Raw genomic sequence first — 20,698 nt, 5'->3', positions numbered from 1 at the left:
TTGCATTTTCTGCTGCTAGTTGCCATATTTTTGGAGCTCTATATTATTTCTATTTTCTGACTGTTTATTTAGATTTTCTTTTAATTTTAGTTAAATTCTTAGAAGGCTTCTGTCAAATATTGTTCTTTCTTGAAACAGTCTTCTGCAGGTGTCCAAAGCTGAAATGGGAGTTTTGGGGTTTTTGACATAAAGGTGTTTTTAAACTAAGTATGTTCACTTGCATGTCTTTTAGTTCAGTATCCTTGACATGCTGCTTTATTGCTTTTTCCATTAAAAATGGGTTTATACCATGATGGTACAAGGCTTATATTCAGAGAAGTCCAGCATGCACGTTCTTGGTATTTTAATACCAAGTAAAGGAAATAATTATATTTAATTTTAAAATATACTTCTAGCATAGTCATTATTTCATATATTTGGCATATTCAGGTAAAATGTTTATTTAACACCTTTTTTCTTCTGCCTGACGAAAATTAAAAACAATAGGCTGTTGGCTTTAAGCAATTGACTTATAATGTGTGCACACGTAAGTGGTACAAAGAAATAAAAATGCGGCGTGGAGATAGCAAAAAGCCTCACAGAAGGCAGCGGATCCTGCCTGTTGTACAGCAGAGTTTCACAAATATGGGCAATTGTGGTAATGAAGATGAAAATGAAAGTCGGTGGGGTCAGAACTGAACTGTCGTGGGAAAGTTTTGGAATAATCTGGGTAAGGAATCTGGAATCTCATTTGTCTTCTCTTGTAGGAGCAATTGCAAGGAATTTATCTGCTTTTCCACTTGAAACTGTACATAAACAAATGGACTTCTTGATTGTGTGGAGTAGTTGCATAAGTTTTTACTTAGAAACAACTGAATTTTCAGTATGCAGTTTATTTATAAATTGTTGACAACTTTGATTTTTCATTTATTATTATTGATGTTGCTTGTTTGAAGTTAATAATTCATGTTCCTTCAATGGGTCACTGGAACTTTGTGGCAGAAAAATAACGAATAGTGAATACAGCACTCTGAACCACAGATTTTTGTACAAGTAATCGGTTTTGACTAAGTTTTTAGAGTTCTCTGGCTTTGCAAACGTTCTCACCGACTCTAGGTAGCTGTCTCGGTAGGTATGGCTGTCAGTGGAACAGCAAGGTCGTAGGAAGTGGATTTTTCTGCTTCATGTGAATTATGAGTTTTTTTACTTGTAGGCAGTATTGAGAAAGATTAAGACTCTAGACAGTTTTCAGTGCAGGATTTTGGAGAGTCAGATGCTTTTAGAACAGATGCCTTATTTTCACATGCTTGTATCGATACAGGCTAATATATGTGTGTTTTGGTAAAGTGTAGGGTTTTTTTAAATACCTCTCTACTCTTAGTATGTTGGAGTATAGCTGTCTTATGGCACAAGTCTGTGGACATAACACATTTGCACTCGTGCCCGTTGACTGTAATAAATTGTTTGTAAGACTTTCTGCAAGACCTGGGGAAAGAATCCCCTCTGGGTTTGCACAGGTTGGATGCGAAATGGAAGCAACCTCCATGACATGGCTACCATCCGCACAAGAGCGGAGTGCCTGGCGTGTTACGTTCTCTAGAGGGGTTTGAAATATGTACAAAACATGAGATTAATGCCTGGTTTGCCAAGTGGGTGGATGGTGTTGTCACATCAGGCGCGTGACTCTGGGGATGCAGCAGAATCCTAATCAAACTGCATCATGATGTCTCACCTGATTTGACCTCCCCACTCTGTAGATCATTTCTTTTCTGGTTTCAAACCACTTTGTCTGTTTTTCAGTAGCTTGATGCTTCGAAATACCCTGATTCACCAAAACTTGGCAGTGCTTTAGAGCATGGTGGATGGAGGCTTTGGAGCTCGGTGTCTCCTGTGCTCCAGCCCCCACACCGTGATTGCTGGCACTTGGGTGGTCGGTGGGATGCTCTTAGCCAGAGCCCCTCGACGCACGTCTGACTGTGGGGTTAAAAATTATGGGACATAAATGGAGTTAGACCTCCTTCTTGACTGTGAGATCGAGGCACCCTCAGCACGTTCCCTGCTGACACCGAGCTGTGTGGTGCGGGGGAGATGCTGAGGGGAGGGATCCATCCAGAGGGACCTGAGCAGGCCGGAGAGGGGGGACGTGCAAACCTCATGGAGTTCAACAAGGCCAAGGGCAAGGTCCTGCCCATGAGTCGGGGCAATCCCCAGCACAAATCCAGGCTGGGTGAGGAGTGGCTGGAGAGCAGCCCCAAGGAGAAGGACTTGGGGGGGTCGGTGGGTGGAAAACTGCCTGTGAACCAGCAACGTGCGCTGGCAGCCCAGAAAGCCACCCGTGTGCTGGGCTGCATCCAGAGCAGTGTGGGCAGCAGGGCAAGGGGGGGGATTCTCCCCCTCTGCTCCGCTCTCGGGAGATCCCCTGCAGTGCTGGGTCCAGCTCTGGGGCACCAACATCAGAAGGACACAGATGTGCTCGAGCGGGGCCAGAGGAGGCCACGAAGATGCTCGGGGGGCTGGAGCACCTCCCCTGTGAGGACAGGCTGAGAGAGTTGGGGGGGTTCAGCTGGAGAAGAGAAGGCTCTGGGGAGACCTTAGAGCAGCCTCCCAGGACTTAAAGGGGCTACAGGAAAGGGGGGAGGGACTCTTGATCAGGGGTGTAGGGATAGGATGAGGGGTGACGGTTTTAAACTGACAGAGGGGAGATTTAGATGAGATCTAAGGAAGAAATTCTTCCCTGTGAGGGTGGTGAGGCCCTGGCACAGGTTGCCCAGAGAAGCTGTGGCTGCCCCCTCCCTGGAAGGGTTCAAGGCCAGGTTGGACGGGGCTTTGGGCAACCTGGGCTAGTGGAAGGTGCCCATGGCAGGGGGGTTGGAACTAGGTGATCTTTAAGGTCCCTTCCACCCCAAACCCTTCTGTGAGTCTTAGAGTCCTACTGCAAACACGAATGAGCTGTGGTGTGCTGTGTGCTGGCTGCATGCAGTGTCTCGCAGCAGAGCTCGTGCAGGGAGGTTTCTCCATCGCCGCCTGGCCACAGAGCTTGTGGCTCGGCTGCCCCGCTCGCCGTTGCGCAGCTGATGGCCCGTGGTGGTTTCTGTCAACAACTCGATGACGTGCGTTTGAGCAGCCACATGCTCTCTTCTGTTGTTCAGAGTCTTTAGGCAGGGACTCATAAACCACTTTCGAAGTGGTTCTGAAATAACCAGGTAATTATGGAAATGTCACAACCAGATGCTCCTTAAGGTTTCAGTTGAAATCCTTTTTTTATTTGACATAAAAAGTTTTACCGGGGCTGACTTAGCTTAAACCTTTAAAAGGGCACACATCTCTCTGCTACAGTCATTTAGGGTAAAATCATTTAGATTGCAATCCACAGGTAACTGAAGAGCACTGGGTCTTTGAATAAACAAGAATGAAAGCTCTATCAAATGTCTGATTTAAGGTGAGTTTAAGTATTAAGCATGTTACAGTAGGTTATTCTTCAAAGAAAGATTTTTTTTTTGTCACCTTCAATATAATTTAAACATCTTTAAGGTTTCTGCTTTGTAGAAACATTTGTGTAAAATCTGAGCAGACTTATTTGTAGATATAAGTTGCATAATTTGTTAATATATACATCATGTCTTGCCTTAATGCAAATATTCTGATAGTTGGTAAATAGAAAATTAACTCGACTATTTTTTTTTTTTTTAAAAAAGGAAATAAGATACTTTGAGGAGGATTTTTTAGATGGATACATAATTTTGTATTAATTATGGTTGGTTTGAGTATTTAAAGCATTGTAGATTACAGTTTGTGGAATTATAAAGTGCTGAAGTATGTTTAACTTAGTTCTAAGAAAAGAAATGGAGCACAGCATTTAAATCGTGATGCTTTTGTGCATATTTTTAACATGAGAGAAGCAGTAAATTATCCTGGTGACCAATTGTTTAGGTTTTATTTCCTCAGAAATATTTGGATAGTATTTTTAAAAAATCTAAAAATTACTCTTCATTTAAAGGATATTAATTTCTTAAATATATTTCTTATATTTGTAAGTGTCTTATTTCTCCTGCGTCTGTACATGTTTCTTTTTTGACTGTCTTTACCTGAAACTCAGCGTGGCGTGAATACATCGATACACTATATTACCTCTATTCTCCTTTCACAAGTTGCCACCAAACTGAGGTTTGGTTAATGCTGTAATCAAGTGCCCGTTGTATTAAGCTTGAAGTCCTTCGGGGTATTTTCAGATGATGATGTTTTTCAGTAGTGCAGGGCAGCACAGCTCCTCCACGTGGTCCCTTCTCCTCCTGTTTGGGAACATTTACAGCAAGATGGTGTCAAAAGGCAACAAGGGACTTATCTCAGAATTACAAGCCAGATCCTGTAAAAACTGGGCTAGCTTAGAAACTGAGATTCCTGATAAATAATAAAAGTTGGCCCCTTTCTAGCTAGCGGCTGGTTTGGGGCTTTAACAATTCCTGTTTTGTGGAGAGGGAGCCCAGTTGTTCTCACTCGGAAGGGATGGAGAGTCATGAGTTTCAGGCATCGTGATGTGACTGTGGGTGTTGAAGCTTTCAGGAAAACATCAAATGTCACTGATGTGAGGATGCCACCGCAGGAAATACCAGCTCTGCTCTCCCTGCCCCCCACTGTGCTTCACCCACCACATCGGGAAAACTTCACTGGGCTGGGAGGAAGAGCGCGATACGAATCAAAATGGGTCAAAGTTGCTAATAAATGCAAGAAGCAGTGAAAAATAACTTAAAATCACGGCTCATGGCTTGACTCTCTTCAGGCTAGATGAGGCCCAGGCAGGGTGGCTTTCCTCCCAGAGCAGAGATGCCCTTACCTCGGCCCCCCTCCTCCCCGCAGTGGGGTGCTGGCTTTACCACCTCCCACCAAACACAAGGGTTCTCGTCCAATGTCTGCGGGCGTCTCCGTGTTCAAGCTCCCTGAGTGGGGATGTTGCCTTTGAAGAGGTGACTCAGGAGGGCAGGGGCACGTTTCAAAGTTGCTTCTTGCCTAAATTATTGCTCAGCAGTATCACAGGGATGTACCTCTTGTGTATTAATTACAGCTGCTTCGTTTAAGCAGGCGTGAGCCTCCCTCCTTGCTGCCGGGGCATTATCTCCTCATCCTCGGGCGTTTTGCCGATTCAAAGGCTGTTGGTTGTGTTTGTACGTTTGATTTTGCTCTTGGAGCACCAGGCAGTTGAAGCACCATCCTGTAAAATTTTACAGATGTATAATTTGATTCTAGCGCCATAGTAGTTTTAATTAGTGATTTAAACAGCTTGCATTGGGCTCTAAGTTTTCTCTGAGCCTGCTCTGGGTTTTTGTAGAACTGGCTCCTTGTCTCCAGGCTAGCTTGCATGGCTTGGGTTACCTTCGTACATTCCAGCGCAGTCAAAAATTTGGGGTTTGTGGTCATCTTTGAAAGCCCGAGAGGGGAATCTCTGCAGGCAGAGAAAACAGAAGTGCTTTTCTTGAAAGATTGCCTCGTCAGGCTTATTTTCATAAACTTATATGAGGAATTTAAGACAAGAACTGAAATAAGACAGACTTGTGCTGGTACACGCGCCAGCTCCAAGGGGAGTAAATAATCCAGTATCCCACTCTGTGCAGTGTCCGATGTCTGAGTATAATACATTATGTTCTTTGTATAGCAGCCTGACCACAATTTATTAAGTCGTATTAGCAAATTTAAGGTCTCTTCTTTTTTATTTTCAATATCTACAGTATGTTTGTATAGTGGAAATACTCTGAGTATAAAGGGGGGCTTATGTCTGTAAGATATAGCACATACTTGAAGATGATTTATATGTTACTCTCCCCTTTCCCTAGTAAATGGTTTCATGACCTTGGATTGCCACAGTTTTAAAGTGAATTTATCTGGATTGTGAATTGGCAGTTTTAGCTCAGTTTGGAATTTGTGCTTGGTCTCTGCTGGATCCCAGGAGGGAAGACTGCAGCTTCATGTAAAATACACGCAGTTGAGAAGAAATACTGCTGCACTGGGAAATGGGGAGAGGAACCCCCTTGAAACTGTGTTACTTGGCCGTGAAGCTCGGTGGCAGGCAGCGTCTACAGCACCTATTTCTCAGCTCTTAGTTGGGTTAATATAGTTATATCTATTTTTGGGTACTCTCTTAAAATCTGCTTACTGTCATACTGTTTCAGCATCGTTGCAAATTAAAGCCTTATTGTGGTCAGGGAAGGAAGCCCTTACGTGAGGGATGACTCCGTCGTGTCTCAAGGAGATGCTTTTTGTGTGATGTAGTTTGTGTTTCCTGATGCTTCCCGTCGTGATACCGAGCCTGGGGGAAAAAGGTGCTGACAGCTTCCTCTACATTTTGTCAGGCTCTGCTGGCTTCGCCACGTTTCTCCCCGCTCTCTGCGGTCCGATCCGCGGGACGTACGTCACGGGGGGAGGCTGTGGCTGCTCCTGAGACCAGGACAAGCCTCGGGCTCTGGGCAGCGTCTCCATCGGAGACCTGAGCCCTGTCCCCAGTTCCTGTGAAACACAAGGGGGATTTTTGGACAAAGCTCAGTGAACTTCGCAATAAACAAGAAAGGAGGTAGACCAAGGGAGTTTTCCAGCTGGGATCGGCTGCCTCAGCTCTGGTGATGAAGCGAAACTCTGCCGCTTAGCGTACAAACCATCTCCCTGCTTGTTTACTGCCCGCAGCACCCGTGACATCAGCCGGAGTAGTAAAGCAGAAATGGTTTACTACCTGGTTTCTGGTTCTGACATTCCCATGGCAACCTCCTCCCCAATTTAGTCACAGTTTAGCACCGTACAAGTAGGATTTGTTCAAAAAAGAATAAAGGTTGCAGTATGAAAGAGACACTTCCCCATGTGTTCCTGATGGCCAGTAAATAAGGATTGAAGCACCGGGTGAATACGAGCTCTTTATTGGATTTGGCAGAGCGCGCACTTCCCAAGGTTAGCCTGCTTAATGGCGCAAGAAATATAAAATAAAGGAAATTAAAAGAATAGCATACAACAGCTGTGATCAGCTAAATTTTAAATATTATGTGGCAGCAGAAGAACTGGGCTGCAGCCACAGATGTGATGACAAAACTGGGTGTGACTCTGAGATAGGAGAGATGATAAATTAAAACCAGCGTGAGGCAGGAGAGGGCTCAAGAGTGACCTCCCTGTACAGCAGCAGAAGTTTGCGCCTTGTTTCCAGCTGTTTTGCCCCAAACTTGCTCTATCACTGCCTATTCTCCCCAGGAACACCGTGTCCTTCTGCTGCGAGCTCCGTTTTATGTCCCACAGGTGGGAACAGAAGGGGGTTGGGGTGGTACAGCAGAGGCTGGTTCAGAGTTATGAAAAGCCTCACTGAACGCAGCAACTCTTGGTTAATTTTCTCTTAGTTTCTCAAGATATTGAGAGCCGGTGGTAATTTTGGACCCCATTGGTGAGCAGCTGAGAGATCCAACAGAAGCATGGGGGATACAAAGAAATGCAGAGATCTGAAGGAGAGGGTGAGGGGATGGTGAATTGAGAAGGCAGGGACCGGGTGGGATGGAGCCGGAGGATGGATCAAGGACCGTCAGGAGAGGAGAGGGAAGGGGTGGGAGGGCCGCATGCCTGTGGGAGCAGTTTCCCATCTCCCTGCTCTGGTTTTGTTGGCAAAGGGAAACCCCAGAGCATCTTGCTGCTGCCACCCTCCTTCATCCCAGCTTGCCACCTCCCGTCACTGGGAGCTGGAAGGCTCTGGGAACGGTTCAGTCTGTAAAACCAAGCTCTTAAAAGTTAGAGAAATCCTGGGATGAAGTTTGGCCTCGCTGAGCACACGCTGTGGTGTGTGACGCTGCTCCCGCTCAGGTGATTCAAGGGACAGGGACAGCCCAGGGACTTGCACCCGCTGTACCTGGTTAACCCCACGCGTGAGAGCGGGAGGTGGAAGGGAAGGAGCCTGTGCGGGGCTGCCGGGAAGCCACACTGGAACCCGGCCGACCTTTCTCCACAGCCCCATGGGGCTGAGCCGGCAGCTCCGGCTCCAGGAGGGGAGCGGGCACATGACACCAGGCCCTGGGCCGTGATCCCCCAGATGCTCTGCTCCGGCGGCAGCTGGCAGGTCAGGGTGGCCCTGCGAGCCCTGTGGTCCACCTGCAGCTGCTGATTATTTTTACGAGGGGTTTTTTCTTCCTTTTGGCCATCAGCCACGCAGCCCCTGCGCAAAGATTTTGCTCCTGCAAGGGCACAGCAAGACCAGAGAGGTGCCAGATGCTTCGCGGGGGCAGCCCAACCCCTCTCTCTGCAAACGCATCAGCTTTTACCATCTTGTGTGTCAGAACTTGCTAATTTTGGGCCATAAAAGCAACCGCGAGTCTCACACGGGGCGTGCAGGGGTGGCTCAAACAGCTGCATCTTTTGACTTGCTGTGGGAAGAAAGGTCGAGAAGGAAGGAGTCACCTTTATTAGTACTAATATCACCTCCAGCGCCTTTGCGGTGGCATTCAGTAGCGTGGCAGGTACAAATAGGACTCGGCAGCTCGTTTCTTCAGTACGTGGGAATTTCCTCCTCAGACTTGTGTCATCACCGCTGCCCAAATCCTGGCTCAGCCCGGGGCCGCTGCTGCTGGGACCCAGCTCAGGTGAGGGATGAGAGCAGCCGCCCCTTTTCTCTGCGGTGGTGAAAACATAGCAGGAACAGTAAAAAAGCAGATTTTGACGGCTACAGGGGGGGGTTACTTGGGGCTGCTGCAGGTTCCCGCACCATGAGCGTGGCCGAGGACTCCGAGTGGCTGCGGTGGGTGACGAAGCAGTTCGGGAGCGTCGCGGGGGACGACAAAGAAATCAACTTGGAAGAGTTCAAAACAGCCCTGCAAGTGAAGGAGGTGAGAGCAGCGCTGGCGCGGGTCCCCTCCTCTGGGCAGCTGTGGCTTCTTAGTGTACCTAGAGAAAATTAAACTTAAAAACAGAATTGCATGATGATATGTGCGAGAGAGAGAGAGAAACCTAGCCCAAAATGGAAAATCAATTGGATTTTCACTCTTCTTTGAACACCCTTGGCTATTCCCAGTGAATATTCCCTCCCAGCTGCCTGCCACCCCGTCCTGTGTCCCCAGGGCTCCCTCCAGCTGTGGTGCCAACACACCCCTGCCAAAAAAACCTCAAGCATTTATTCCTCTCTCCCATTTTTGGGCCGTCCCTGTGACTTTCAGCTTTTGCCGGGCGATTCGCGTTGCCGGTGGCAAGAGCTGTGTTTGCAGCATAGCGACTCGGCCAGCGGAGAGCATCCCACCGCTGTGTGAGCGCGTTTGTCCCCCTCCCCGCAGTCCTTCTTCGCCGAGAGGTTCTTCGCGCTGTTTGACGCGGATGGGAGTGGGACCATTAGTTTGGAGGAGCTGCTGAAAGCCCTGAGCCTGCTCATGCACGGGAATGAGATGGACAAGCTGAGGTTCCTCTTCCAGGTTTACGACGTGGATGGTAAGATGACAAAAAATAGGTTCATTTGTAATTTTTTGACCAAAGCTCTGATTTGCAAGGCAGCACGGCTCTCCACTGAGCATTGCTGCGTGGGCATCACCGTTGGGCTTCGGTGCTGGCGTCACGTCCCCTCGTAGGTTAAGTGCAGCTGGGTGTCAGGGTAAGTGGGTCCTCGCTGCTGGAGCTTCATGAAAGGTAAATGTGTGTCTGGCATAACGCCGCTGCCTTTGTCCCACGCTGTAAACATCAAAAATCCATCTGAAAACCAGCAATTAAACCGGCCACACATCAGGATTTCCCACGAAGCACTTTCACCCTTGGCCGCGGAGAGGAGCCGTCACCATTCCACTCAAATATCAAATATGTCAATCCTGCTGGTATCTGTGAATCCCGGCGCTCTCTCATCTTCATCCTTTGGGTGGGAAAGCTGGAAATAACAAAAGCAAAGCTCTTCTTGAGCTGCTTTTCCTGCTCTGACCTGCTTGGGCATAAAAAATTGGCCGAAGAACTGAGGGCCCAGCCTCTCACCTGTCTGGTTTGCTCTTTGCCCAGCTGCCAGGTAAGTGCATCTGCATCGCTTCACCAGCGAGCGACGCCACCGCAGCTGCAGGTAAACTGCCCGTTAGGTCACTTTTATTTTAAAATCCATGAGTTTTGGGGTTTACAAAGAGTGACCCGGTCCTGCTCTGGCTGGGCAGATCCCACAGGTGAGGAAGGGAGGCAATTTCTGGATTAAAGGTGCAAGATGAAGGTGAAACCGTGGGGTTGTCAGGGCGCGCCGGCATCTGGGGAGCCCCTGCTCCGACCTGCTGTGGTTCCTGCTCGCAGGCAGTGGCTCCATCGACCCGGACGAGCTGCGCGTGGTGCTGGGGTGGTGCCTGTGGGAGAGCGCGATCGCCCTGCCCGAGGAGCGACTGGCAGATCTCACCCTGGCGCTCTTCGAGGCTGCCGACAAGGACCGCAGCGGCTCCATCACTTTCGAGGAGCTCAAGGAGGAGTTGGAGGGTTTCCCGGAGGTCATGGAGAACCTGACCATCAGGTAGTTGCCCCGGCGGGTCCCTCCGGCATCCCCAGGGGCTGCGGATTCCCTTGCAAGCACCTTTTTTTCTCCCTCATGGAGGAAAAACCATGGGGTTTATGGTCTCATTAAGGCTCTCATGGGGTGCCCAGGCGATGAGGTTCTTGGCTAGCACTGGGGGCAACTCAAGCACCTTATGGCGCTGTGCGGGATGCAGGGATGGGTGCTGGGATGGGTGCAAGGATGGTGTTGAGGTGGGTGCAGGGCTTGGATACAGGGATGATGGGTGCAGGGATGGTGCTGGGATGGGTGCAGGATGATGCCACACTGGGTGCAGGGATGATGGGTGCAGCACTCAGGTGCAGGGATGGGTACAGGGGTGATGCCACACTGGGTGCAGGGCTCAGATGCAGGGATGGGTGCAAGGATGGTGTTGGGATGGGTGCAGGGGTGATGGGTGCTGGAATGGGTGCAGGATGATGCTGGGATGGATGCAGGGATGATGGGTGCAGCTCTTGGGTGCAGGGATGGTGCTGGGATGGGTACAGGATGATGCCACGCTGGGTGCAGGGCTTGTATACAGAGCTGGGTGCCAGCCCAGCTGCAGGATGGGCCCAGCTTCCCCCTTTCTCCGGGCAAGTAGCCACCGGGTGCCTTTGCCCCCAGCGCAGCAAGCTGGCTGAAGCCCCCGTTGCCCCCAGCAAGGAGCCGCCGGCCACGGCACCTGACCCGGACCTACTGGCACAACCACCGTGGCAAGCTCGCCTGCCTGGGGGGCTACGCCGGCCTCAACCTGCTGCTCTTTGCCCTGGGCGCCCTGTGGCATGCCGGCCTCGGCGGGTGGGTGGCCGTGGCCCGGGGCTGTGGGCAGTGCCTCAACTTCAACTGTGCCCTCCTGGCAGTGAGTGCCGGGCCCCGGGAGGGTGCTGAGCTGGGGTGGGGGGGGATGGACACACACCCGGGGTGTTTAGAGTCACGTTGTGGGACTGGGCTGTCACCTCTGATGAATTCGATGGAAATAAGGGGTCAGGGAGGTGGTGAGCTCTGGCGGACAAGGGCGCTCGTGGCACCCTGCAGCTAGCTCCTTGATTTCGGCCTCTGGGTGCTCTCCGGGCTGTGACACCCTGTACTAGCAGGGAGCTGGCTCTGGAGCCCCAGGGGACCAGCCCCTGACTGAGCCCCCCAGCAAACATCTTTGATTGCCCCCCTACATCTCCAACTGTCCCCCCCAAGACCTCCAACTGCCCCTCTACATCTCCGATTGCCCCTCAACATCTCCAGTTGCCCCCCAACATCTCTGATTGTCCCCCCAACATCTCCAATTGCCCCTCTACATCTCCAATTGCCCCCCGGCATCCCCGACTATCCCTCTCCCGGAGGTGCTGATGCTGCGGAGGTGCCTGACCTGGCTGCGCGCTGCCCCCGTTGCCAAGGTTTTGCCACTGGACCAGCACATTGTTTTCCACCAGCTCGTGGGGTACGTGGTGCTGGTGCTGGCAGCCGTTCACACAGGCGCCCACGTTGCCAACTTCAGTAAGTAGCAGCTCCCGGGCTGGGGAGACCCTTCAGCTGCTGTGGGTTTATCTGGGGTGACACCCACTCTAACGCACCCCGGCAACCCCTGGGGTGGGTTCCCCCCTTCCTGTCCCTCTGCTGAGGCAGAAAATGCCCCTCGGTGGTGGGGGCTTCACCCGCAACATGGCTTTGGCTCGGCAGAAAGTGCAGTGCTGCTGAAAAGCTGTGGGAGCCGGGCCTGAGCCCCGGGGGGGATGCAGGTGTCCTGGGGGGTTGCTCATGTCCCAAGGAGGGGATGCAGATGTCCCAGGGAGGATGCTCATGTCCAGGAGGAATACAGATGTCCTGGGGAGATGCAGATATCTCAGGGAGGGGATGCTCATGTCCTGGGGGGAATGCAGATGTCCGGGGGGGGGGACGGGGGAACGGGATGCTTATGTCCAGAAAGGATGCAGATGTCCCGGGAGTGGGATGTAAGGTCTGGAGCGGGGTGCACATGCCCGGTGGGGGGGGAACTGCGAGGCCGCAGGCAGGGTGCAGGCAGCCGGAGGGTTCGTTGGGTGCCGCGCAGCCTGTGTTGCTGTCTGTTATCCCCCTCTAGCGGCATCCCAGCCGGGCAGAGAAGGGCTCCCACGCTCCCCCCCGCAGCTCCCCAGTGGGCTCTGTGCCCCGCAACCACACAGCCCTGCGCCCCGCGGCCCCCCTCGCCCCACGGCGGGGTGCCAGGGCCGGACCCCCCTGCATCGGGGGAACATGTCGGCTCGTACTACCCCCACCTCGTGCAAAATGCACCCCCCCCCCCCCGCCCCTTGCCATGACGCTGAGTCCGAAAACGGGCTCAGGAAAGGACAAATCCAAATGTTTTCCAAAACGTCTGCTTTTTAGTTTAAAAAAAAAACAAAAATAGGGAAGAGTTTGGTGAGCGCAGCAGAAATCTGGGTGTGTGCGGGTGGGTGCTGCGGGTGCCCCGCTGTGATGGTGCGTGTGCCCAGGCAGGCTGGCACAGCAGGATGGGTGCCACGGCCTCGCCGAGTACCTCCTGCGGGCCCGGCCCGGCGTGGGGGGCCTGGGGGGCACGGCTTCGCAGACGGGACTGGCCCTCCAGGCGCTGCTGGCCACCATGCTGGCCTTCTCCAGCCCCTGCGTCCGACGGAGCGGCCACTTCGAGGTGGGTCCTGCCAGAGCGGGGTCACCCCAACGGTGCCAAAGCTGCTCTGGTTTGGGGAGTGGGGGGGAGCGGGGCGAGGGTCTGGCAGGGGAGTGCCCATCTGGGTGCTGCCCCATGGGTGGGGGAGAGCTCCTGAGCCGGTGCGGTGCCCCCCAATACCTCCCTTGCATACCCCCCCACTCCTCAGATTTGCAGTATTAGGGTTTCTGTGCTTTTCTCCATCCTTTGGGTTGCCTTTGCCTGTGGGGATGCCCCGGCACAGCCTCGCCACGAAGCACCGCTTGGCTCCACCAGTTTTGGTTCACACTGAGCCCCCCCCCGGCACCCTCTTTCTGACCGCAGGTCTTCTACTGGACCCACCTCTCCTACATCTTCATCTGGACCCTTCTCATCCTCCACGGCCCCCACTTCTGGAAGTGGTTTGCTGTTCCTGGTTGCCTCTTTGTGATGGAGAAGGTGCTCGGCTTGGCTTGGCGGCGTGCTGGGGGGCTGCGCATTGTGGAGGTCAACCTGCTCCCCTCCAAGGTCAGCACCTGCCCGGGAGGGTCTCTGTACCCCTTCCCACCTCCCTCCTGATGCTCTCCTCTTTTGAGAGCCAGAGAAAAGATGCTGCAGTGCTCAGAAATACCTTTAATATCTGTAAAGCATTTTGCAGTTTGGGGAAAAGCACTTTGCAAGTGACAGCTCCGGTTATAGGACGCAGGGGGAGGGATGGGGGACATGGAAGGGAAGGATGGCCCCGATGTGTTTGCACATCTGGAAGGGGGGTGCTCCCCCAGCCATGCGTGGGAGGGACAGGGACAATCAACAGCTTATATGGAAAAGATGCAGGTTTGGGTTTCTTTGGGCTCCGCTGGTGAATGTTTGCAGCAAGAGGTGGCAGCAATTTTTAAATTTTCAAGCCATTATTTAATTTCAAATTTTTGCCTATTTTTCAAGTAAAAAAAAAATTAAACTCATACAACAACTGGAGACAAAATGAAAACCACTTTGACTCTTAATTTCTTTGAAAAAATTATTGTTTGAGCCCAGTCCTGAATGAGATTTTTGGTTGATAGAGAAGCTGGGCAGCAAATAGGAGAATAAATCTCTCTCAGGTCGAAGCTGTAAGTCTGTCTTCTCCTGGCTGTGCTCAAAAGGGGAGGCACAAACCTGGGTGCTCGTGGGCTGCGGGGAAACCACCCAGTGGAGACCGACTAGCGTGAGGTGCCCGCTGGCTGCTCCCAGCTTCTCTCTTTTCCCCAGGTGACTCACCTCGTGATCGAGAGGCCGCAGTTTTTCCGCTACAAGCCCGGAGACTACATCTACCTGAACATCCCGGCCATCGCCAGCTACGAGTGGCACCCCTTCACCATCAGCAGCGCCCCCGAGCAGCAAGGTGACTGCCAATCCGTCACTCATTTTGCATCACTGGGGTGTTTTGCATTGCTGGGGTGATGTTTTGCGTTGCACGAGCCCCGTCAGGGCAGCTGGGTACCCTCTGAGGGTCACGCAAAGAGGTGTCCATGCCCATGGAGCAGGGCAGCGTGTCTTCACAGAATCCCAGAATCATCTCGGTTGGAAAAGCCCTTGAAGATCATCCAGTCCAACCATTAACCTCACACTGACCGTTCTCAACTCCACCAGATCCCTCAGCGCTGGGTCAACACGACTCATAAACCCCTCCAGGGATGGGGACTCCACCCCTGCCCTGGGCAGCCCATTCCAACGCCCAACAACCCCTTCTGGAAAGAAATGCTTCCTAAGAGCCAGTCTAACCCTGCCCTGGCACAGCTTGAGGCCATTCCCTCTTGTCCTGTCGCTTGTTCCTTGGTTCAAGAGACTCATCCCCCCCTCTCTGCACCCTCCTTTCAGGGAGTTGTAGAGGGCGATGAGGTCTCCCCTCAGCCTCCTCTTCTCCAGACTAAACCCCCCCAGTTCCCTCAGCCGCTCCCCATCAGACCTGTGCTCCAGACCCTGCACCAGCTTCGTTGCCCTTCTCTGGACACGCTCGAGTCATTCAATGGCCTTTTTGGAGTGAGGGGCCCAAAACTGAACCCAGTAATCAAGGTGCGGCCTCACCAGTGCTGAGTACAGGGGTAAGATCCCTTCCCTGTCCCTCCTGGCCACAACACATGCCTCAACTCACCTACCTCCATCTCCACCGGCACATAAATTCTGTCTAAAATCACATACTCAGGTTATTTCAAGCAAGGCGTGGGGACCAAATGCTACCCAAATGCACTGCCCAGCCCCACAGGTGCCCAAGATTTGGGGATTTGGGCTTCACCCAGCTATCAGAGCAAGCCCAGTCCCCTACTGCAAGCCCGGGACTGGTGTGAAGGACATCGGCGGTGATTGCTGCTGGGTCCCTGGGGCTGGAGCTGCGCGCTGCAGAGCCCATGGTGCTGGGGCTGCGGAGCGGGTCTTGACGTAGGATGCCCCCCCACTGCTCTGCTTCATCCCGCAGAGACCCTCTGGCTGCACATCAGGTCGCTGGGCCAGTGGACCAACAAGCTGTATGAATACTTCCAGCAGCCCGAATTGCCTGGCCCAGAGCAGAAACCGCTCAGCAGGAGCCTGAGGGAGAAGAGATGCCGGCGCTGGGTGCAGGTTGGTGCGGACTGGACTCAGGTTTTGGCGAGGCGATGGCTTTGCCAAACTGAGGATCCCCCTGCAATGACCCCATGGAGTTCCTCATGCCGATGGCCTCATCTGGCATGTGCAGAGGGCTCTGGCCAGCTCCAAAAAAGCCCAGAAGTGAGGCCAGGTCCAGGCTGGACACTCTCTGCTGAGCAGCTCCCCCCGGGCTCACCCTGGTTTTCAGCTGGGTGTCGGGGTATCGCTCGTGGTGCACGTTCCCTGCGAGGTGCTGGTGTGGCCTTGGAAGCTCTGCTGAGGCCATGTGGCCCTGAGGGATGGGACACCAGGTGCCTGTGGGCATCCTAACCGGGGATTCTTTGGCCTTTGGCTTCCAGGAGGGTCTCTGCAGCCAGGCTGGCTTGGAGTGGGGGGCCGTGGCCACTGGCAGGGACGGAGCCATTCAGCTGATGTCGTACAGAGCTGCTGGAGCTGCTGTCCCTGGAGAGGAGGACCCGCCGGCAGAGAGGGTGAGCACCATCTCCCACCCTTGCCCAGCACCGCTGAGCTCCCTGCGCTCCCCGAGGGGCAGCGGGGTGGGGAGGGGAGGGTGTCTCTGCTTTCATCACCACAGCAATGGCCAGAGAACCATCGTGGAGAAAGGAGGGGAAGCATCGCTTCCATCCCAAGTGGGCCAAAGCTTGTAAAAAAAGCTCTTTTAAAAAAAAGAAACTTCTCAGATATAAATTGTGGCAATGCCAGGATGCTGAGAGCCACCGTTAGCAGCTTTTATCCCCCGACATGAAAAGGTTTCAGGATATTGATTCTGTCTGGGCTGGAGGAGCAGCCCTTGCAGATAACGAATTTACATGCACCGCTTTTAATGAGTTTCTCTCCCCGGTGCCCTTACCCTTTAATCTGTCCCCTGGTGAGCAGAGGTTCCCCACTCCCACCTCCCGAGTGGTCCTTGGAAACCTCTTATTCACCCCCCAGTTTGTGCCCGGATTTGGATATTTGCCTTTTTAATCAATACTCAAACTAATTACGACACAGATAACGTTATCAGGTGACACATTCCTGGTGTGTCCCACCAGAGGTGCGGGCACAGCGCTGGGCTTGGCTCAAGCAGCGTGTGTGCAGCCTGGATCAACCCAGCTGGAAAAAGTCACCCCAAAACCAAACCTGGGGAACAAGCAGGTCCAGCGTGAGCTGTCAGGGCAGGTCAGGGGTGGGGAGGAGATGGTCGCTGCTCTCTTCACCTCACAGGTCTCTGCTGGGCTGGGGGAGACTCATCGGCTCTGCAGCATCAAGGTGAGGGACGCCTCGGGCCTTCTTGGCTCCAGTGAGATGGGCTGTGCTTGGCATCCCCTGGGGAGACCCACACATATGCCTGGTCACCTCACGTGTGTGCCCAGTTGCCCCACATGTATCCCTGGCTACCCCAGACATGTGCCTAGCTGCCCTGCACATGTGCCTGGTCACCCCGTGTGTATGCCCAGTTGCCCCATGCATGTCCCCAGCCACCCCACATGTGTCCCCAGCCACCCCACATGTGTCCCTGGCCACTCCAGACGTGTCCCCAGTCACCCCACATGTGTGCCTGGTCACTCCATGTGTGTCCCTGGCCACCCCATGTGCACGGAGGGTCCCGATGGGGCTGATGCAAACCCTGCGCTGCCAGAGGCCATCATGCTCCTGCCCACCCCATCCTCCTCTTCCTTTACTCCCACAAAACTCCCACACCAGACCCCACGCTCTGTCTGGGCTCTGCAGCCCACCTTGCGCACAAACCCTGCTCCTCTCCGCAGCCAAAGCATTGAGCACCCTGGGGCTCCTGGATCTCTCCCCGAGTTTCTCATCTCTCCTAGTGCTACATCGATGGCCCCTACGGGACCCCAACACGGCGGATCTTCACCTCGGAGCACGCCGTGCTCATCGGCGCGGGCATTGGCATCACCCCCTTCGCCTCCATTTTGCAGAGCATCATGCACAGGTTGGTGCTGCTGTGGCAGCTCAGGCTGTGGCCATTCCGATGGAGCCCAAAACAAGCCCCGATGTGGCTTTGGGAGGCACAAGATGTGATGTCTGCCGCAGTAGACACGTCCTCAATGCCTCTGCATTGGCTCTTCTCACTTCCAATCCCGGGACTTGCAATGAACGGCCACAGCTGGGTGCTCCCACGGTGTCCCTGGGGGTTTCTGCTCCAAAACACCCAAGAAAGGGAGACACCACCCTGATGGGAAGCACACAGCTATGCTTTCAAAGGGGAGGAGGATCTCGCAAGCCGGGTGGGCTTTGATTTTTAGTTTCCCTTTAGAGGAAGGCGTTGGTGTTTGGGGACACAGGTGTCCAGCTGCCCACTGGCGTGCACACCCCGCTGGCCTCTTGCAGTCAGGTGTGTGGTTCGTTGGGAGGAATTTGGTTGCTCCTCTTGTTTCAGGGCTTGCAACGTGCTGGAGGGGTGCACGTTGCAGGAGGTAGTTTGGCTGCCCCGGAGTGTGCAAGCGCCTTGCAGGCTTTCAGCTGCCTGCTCCCTGCCTGCTCCCCGCCTGCTCCCTGCCTGCTCAGCGGTACCCACCTGCCTGCACTCACTCCCACCCTGGGATGTTTTTCCAGAGCTGGGGGGCGAATGGGTGCTTGGGGTGGTCCTGCAAAGTTCTGCTGGGGTCCGAGGGCTGCGGGCAGAGGGGCAGGCAGGGCTGCGTCTGCCCACGCAGGTACCGCCGGCGAAAGCAGAGCTGCCCCAGCTGCCACTACTCGTGGTGCGAGGACCTGCGGGACGAGGAGATGACGCTCCGGAAGGTGGGAGCAGGCGGAGGGAGGCTGCGGGACCAAGATTTATCCTGGGGATGGGCTGCAGGCTCCTGGGGGGGTGAGGGGGGAGAGACCGCAAGCATCCCTCCCCCTCCGGGAGGTCTGGGGAGGTGGGTGGCTGGATTTGGCCCACAGCTCCAACACCGCGGCCACTGTGGCCTTTCCAGGTTGATTTTATCTGGATAAACCGGGACCAGAAGCACTTTGAGTGGTTCATCAGCCTGTTAACCAAGCTGGAGATGGAGCAGGCTGAGCAGGAGCCGGGAGGTGAGTGGGGGGCACCCCCCTGACCCCCCCATTGCCCCCCAGCAGAGCCTGACTGGACCCGAGCGGGCACGGTGAGGGGCTGGACCACCCCTCCTGCCTGCAGCTGGGCTCTCCTTGAACCCCCAGGGCGGTTTTTGGAGATGCACATGTACATGACGTCGGCCCTCAGCAAGAATGACATGAAGGCCATCGGGCTACAGATGGCCCTGGACCTGCTGGCCACCAAGGAGCAGAGGGACTCGATCACAGGACTGCGGACCAGGACCCAGCCTGGCCGCCCTGACTGGATCAAGGTGAGGGCTTCCCCCCTCCCCCCAAAATCCCACACACAAAGGGAGCTGTGCTCCTCAAACCTGCTCTTTGGGATGGGCCACAACCCATTTCAGAGTGGGAGGATGCGCTGGGATGTCCAGATTCAGGACAGCTACTCCCTCCCATGGGAAAGCGAGCGCTGTGGGGTGCACGGGGAGGCCGAGTTGCGGGCAGGGACCAGAGCAGGCAGGGATCTGGCTGCAGCTGGGGTGGGAGCGGGCTGTGCCCCCCCTCCTCGTCCCCTGTCCCGCAGTTATTCGGGAAGGTGGCGGAGGAGAAGAGAGGGAAAGTCCAGGTCTTCTTCTGCGGCTCACCGGCGCTCGCCAAAGTCATCAGGGTGCACTGCGAGCACTTCGGCTTCCGCTTCTTCAAAGAAAACTTCTAAGCAGCAAGAAAACGCCCTCCCCCCCCTGCCTGCTCCCCCGCCTACCCCCCCCCCCCCCCAACCCCCAGCCCTGGTGCGGGGTGATGGGCTCCGGTGGCTGCATCCTGCTGCACACCCTCAGAGCTGGGGGGCTGTGGGGGGATGCAGAGGGAGGGGAAGGGGCTGAGCTGGGCCATGGGGCTTTGGGGTGGAGGGGACAGGGTCTGGGGGTCCTGGGGCATCTGTGCAGGGGGTTTGAGGGGGAAGAACCAGCATCCCAGAGCACTTTGGGGTGGGGTGGACAGATCCTGAACCACCTTTACAGGGTTTTGGGATGGGGGAACAGGTCCTCCCTCACCTTGCAGGGTTTTGGGGCGGGAGGATGGTTCCTGAACCACTTTGCAGGGTTTTGGGGTGGGGGGCGGGTCCTCCCTCACCTTGAAGGTTTTTGGGGTGATGGGGACGGGTCCTGAACCACCTTGTAGGGCTTTGGGATGGGGGGGACGGGTCCTGAACCACCTTGCAGGGTTTTGAGGGGGGACGGACGACGACGGGCCCTGCACCCGCGGAGCGGTGCCCACAGGAGGGCACTGCAGACTCGGCAACCAGGGCCGTGGCAGCCGCCCGGGGCCAGGGCTGAGCTAGCCTGGCCCCCCCTGACCGGGCCCGCACCCCGGCGGAGCCCCAGCACCTCCAGCTGCTCCTCTTCAGAGGCCCCCGAACCTTTTTCTGCAAATACAAATAATTTGGCAGCACCTCCCCATTCCATCCCAGCTCCGTTTTGCAGCGCAGAAGGACTTTTGGCCTCTTTTTTGCACCAGGAAAATTGATATTTTGGAGGTGGAGAGGGGGCTCAGAACAGCCCCCCTCACCTCGGGATGGCTGGTGGGATGGGGGGTCTCGGGGTGCCCCCGCGCCTGGCTGGGAGCAGCAGTGGCCTGCGGGGACCCATCGCTGTTCAAAAATGCTGGTGTGACGCTGCTTTTTCTGATTTACACGGTCTTTTGTGGCCCACCTGTGCCGTACACGGGTGCTTTTGTGTGTGGGGAAAAAAAAAAAAATAAAAAGGAAAGATTAATGTCGATGGGACACTCGGCTGGTGGGAAAGGTGCCCGTGGGGAAAGCGAAGTCTCAGCGAGACCTGGAGGAGTGGCCCGGTGCCAGCACGACGGCGTGCAACAGGGGTGCTGGGGGACCCACACCCCAGGACCTGCGCCCCGGGAAGGTGCTGAGCACCCAGCCGTGCCGCGGGGCAGGATTGCACCCCTCGGTGTGG

General features: G+C 54.4%; 1 protein-coding gene across 1 annotated transcript; it reads left to right on the top strand.

Annotated features, from left to right (window-relative positions):
* Positions 1-8,684: 8,684 nt before the first annotated feature.
* NOX5 (NADPH oxidase 5) lies at positions 8,685-19,443 on the top strand. The gene is made up of 15 exons (XM_074880405.1): positions 8,685-8,813; positions 9,255-9,405; positions 10,234-10,444; positions 11,090-11,324; positions 11,803-11,956; positions 12,931-13,106; positions 13,449-13,631; positions 14,352-14,484; positions 15,556-15,698; positions 16,932-16,976; positions 17,534-17,658; positions 18,383-18,467; positions 18,647-18,746; positions 18,873-19,039; positions 19,312-19,443. Exons 1-15 carry the CDS (start codon positions 8,694-8,696, stop codon positions 19,441-19,443), a joined length of 2,160 nt encoding a protein of 719 aa, XP_074736506.1. The 5' UTR covers positions 8,685-8,693.
* Positions 19,444-20,698: the final 1,255 nt, after the last annotated feature.

Source organism: Strix uralensis, chromosome 11, assembly GCF_047716275.1.
Source record: "Strix uralensis isolate ZFMK-TIS-50842 chromosome 11, bStrUra1, whole genome shotgun sequence".
Classification (NCBI taxonomy): domain Eukaryota; kingdom Metazoa; phylum Chordata; class Aves; order Strigiformes; family Strigidae; genus Strix; species Strix uralensis.
The sequence above is the reverse complement of the archived record's forward strand: the minus strand, read 5'-3'. Positions and strand labels throughout refer to the sequence as shown.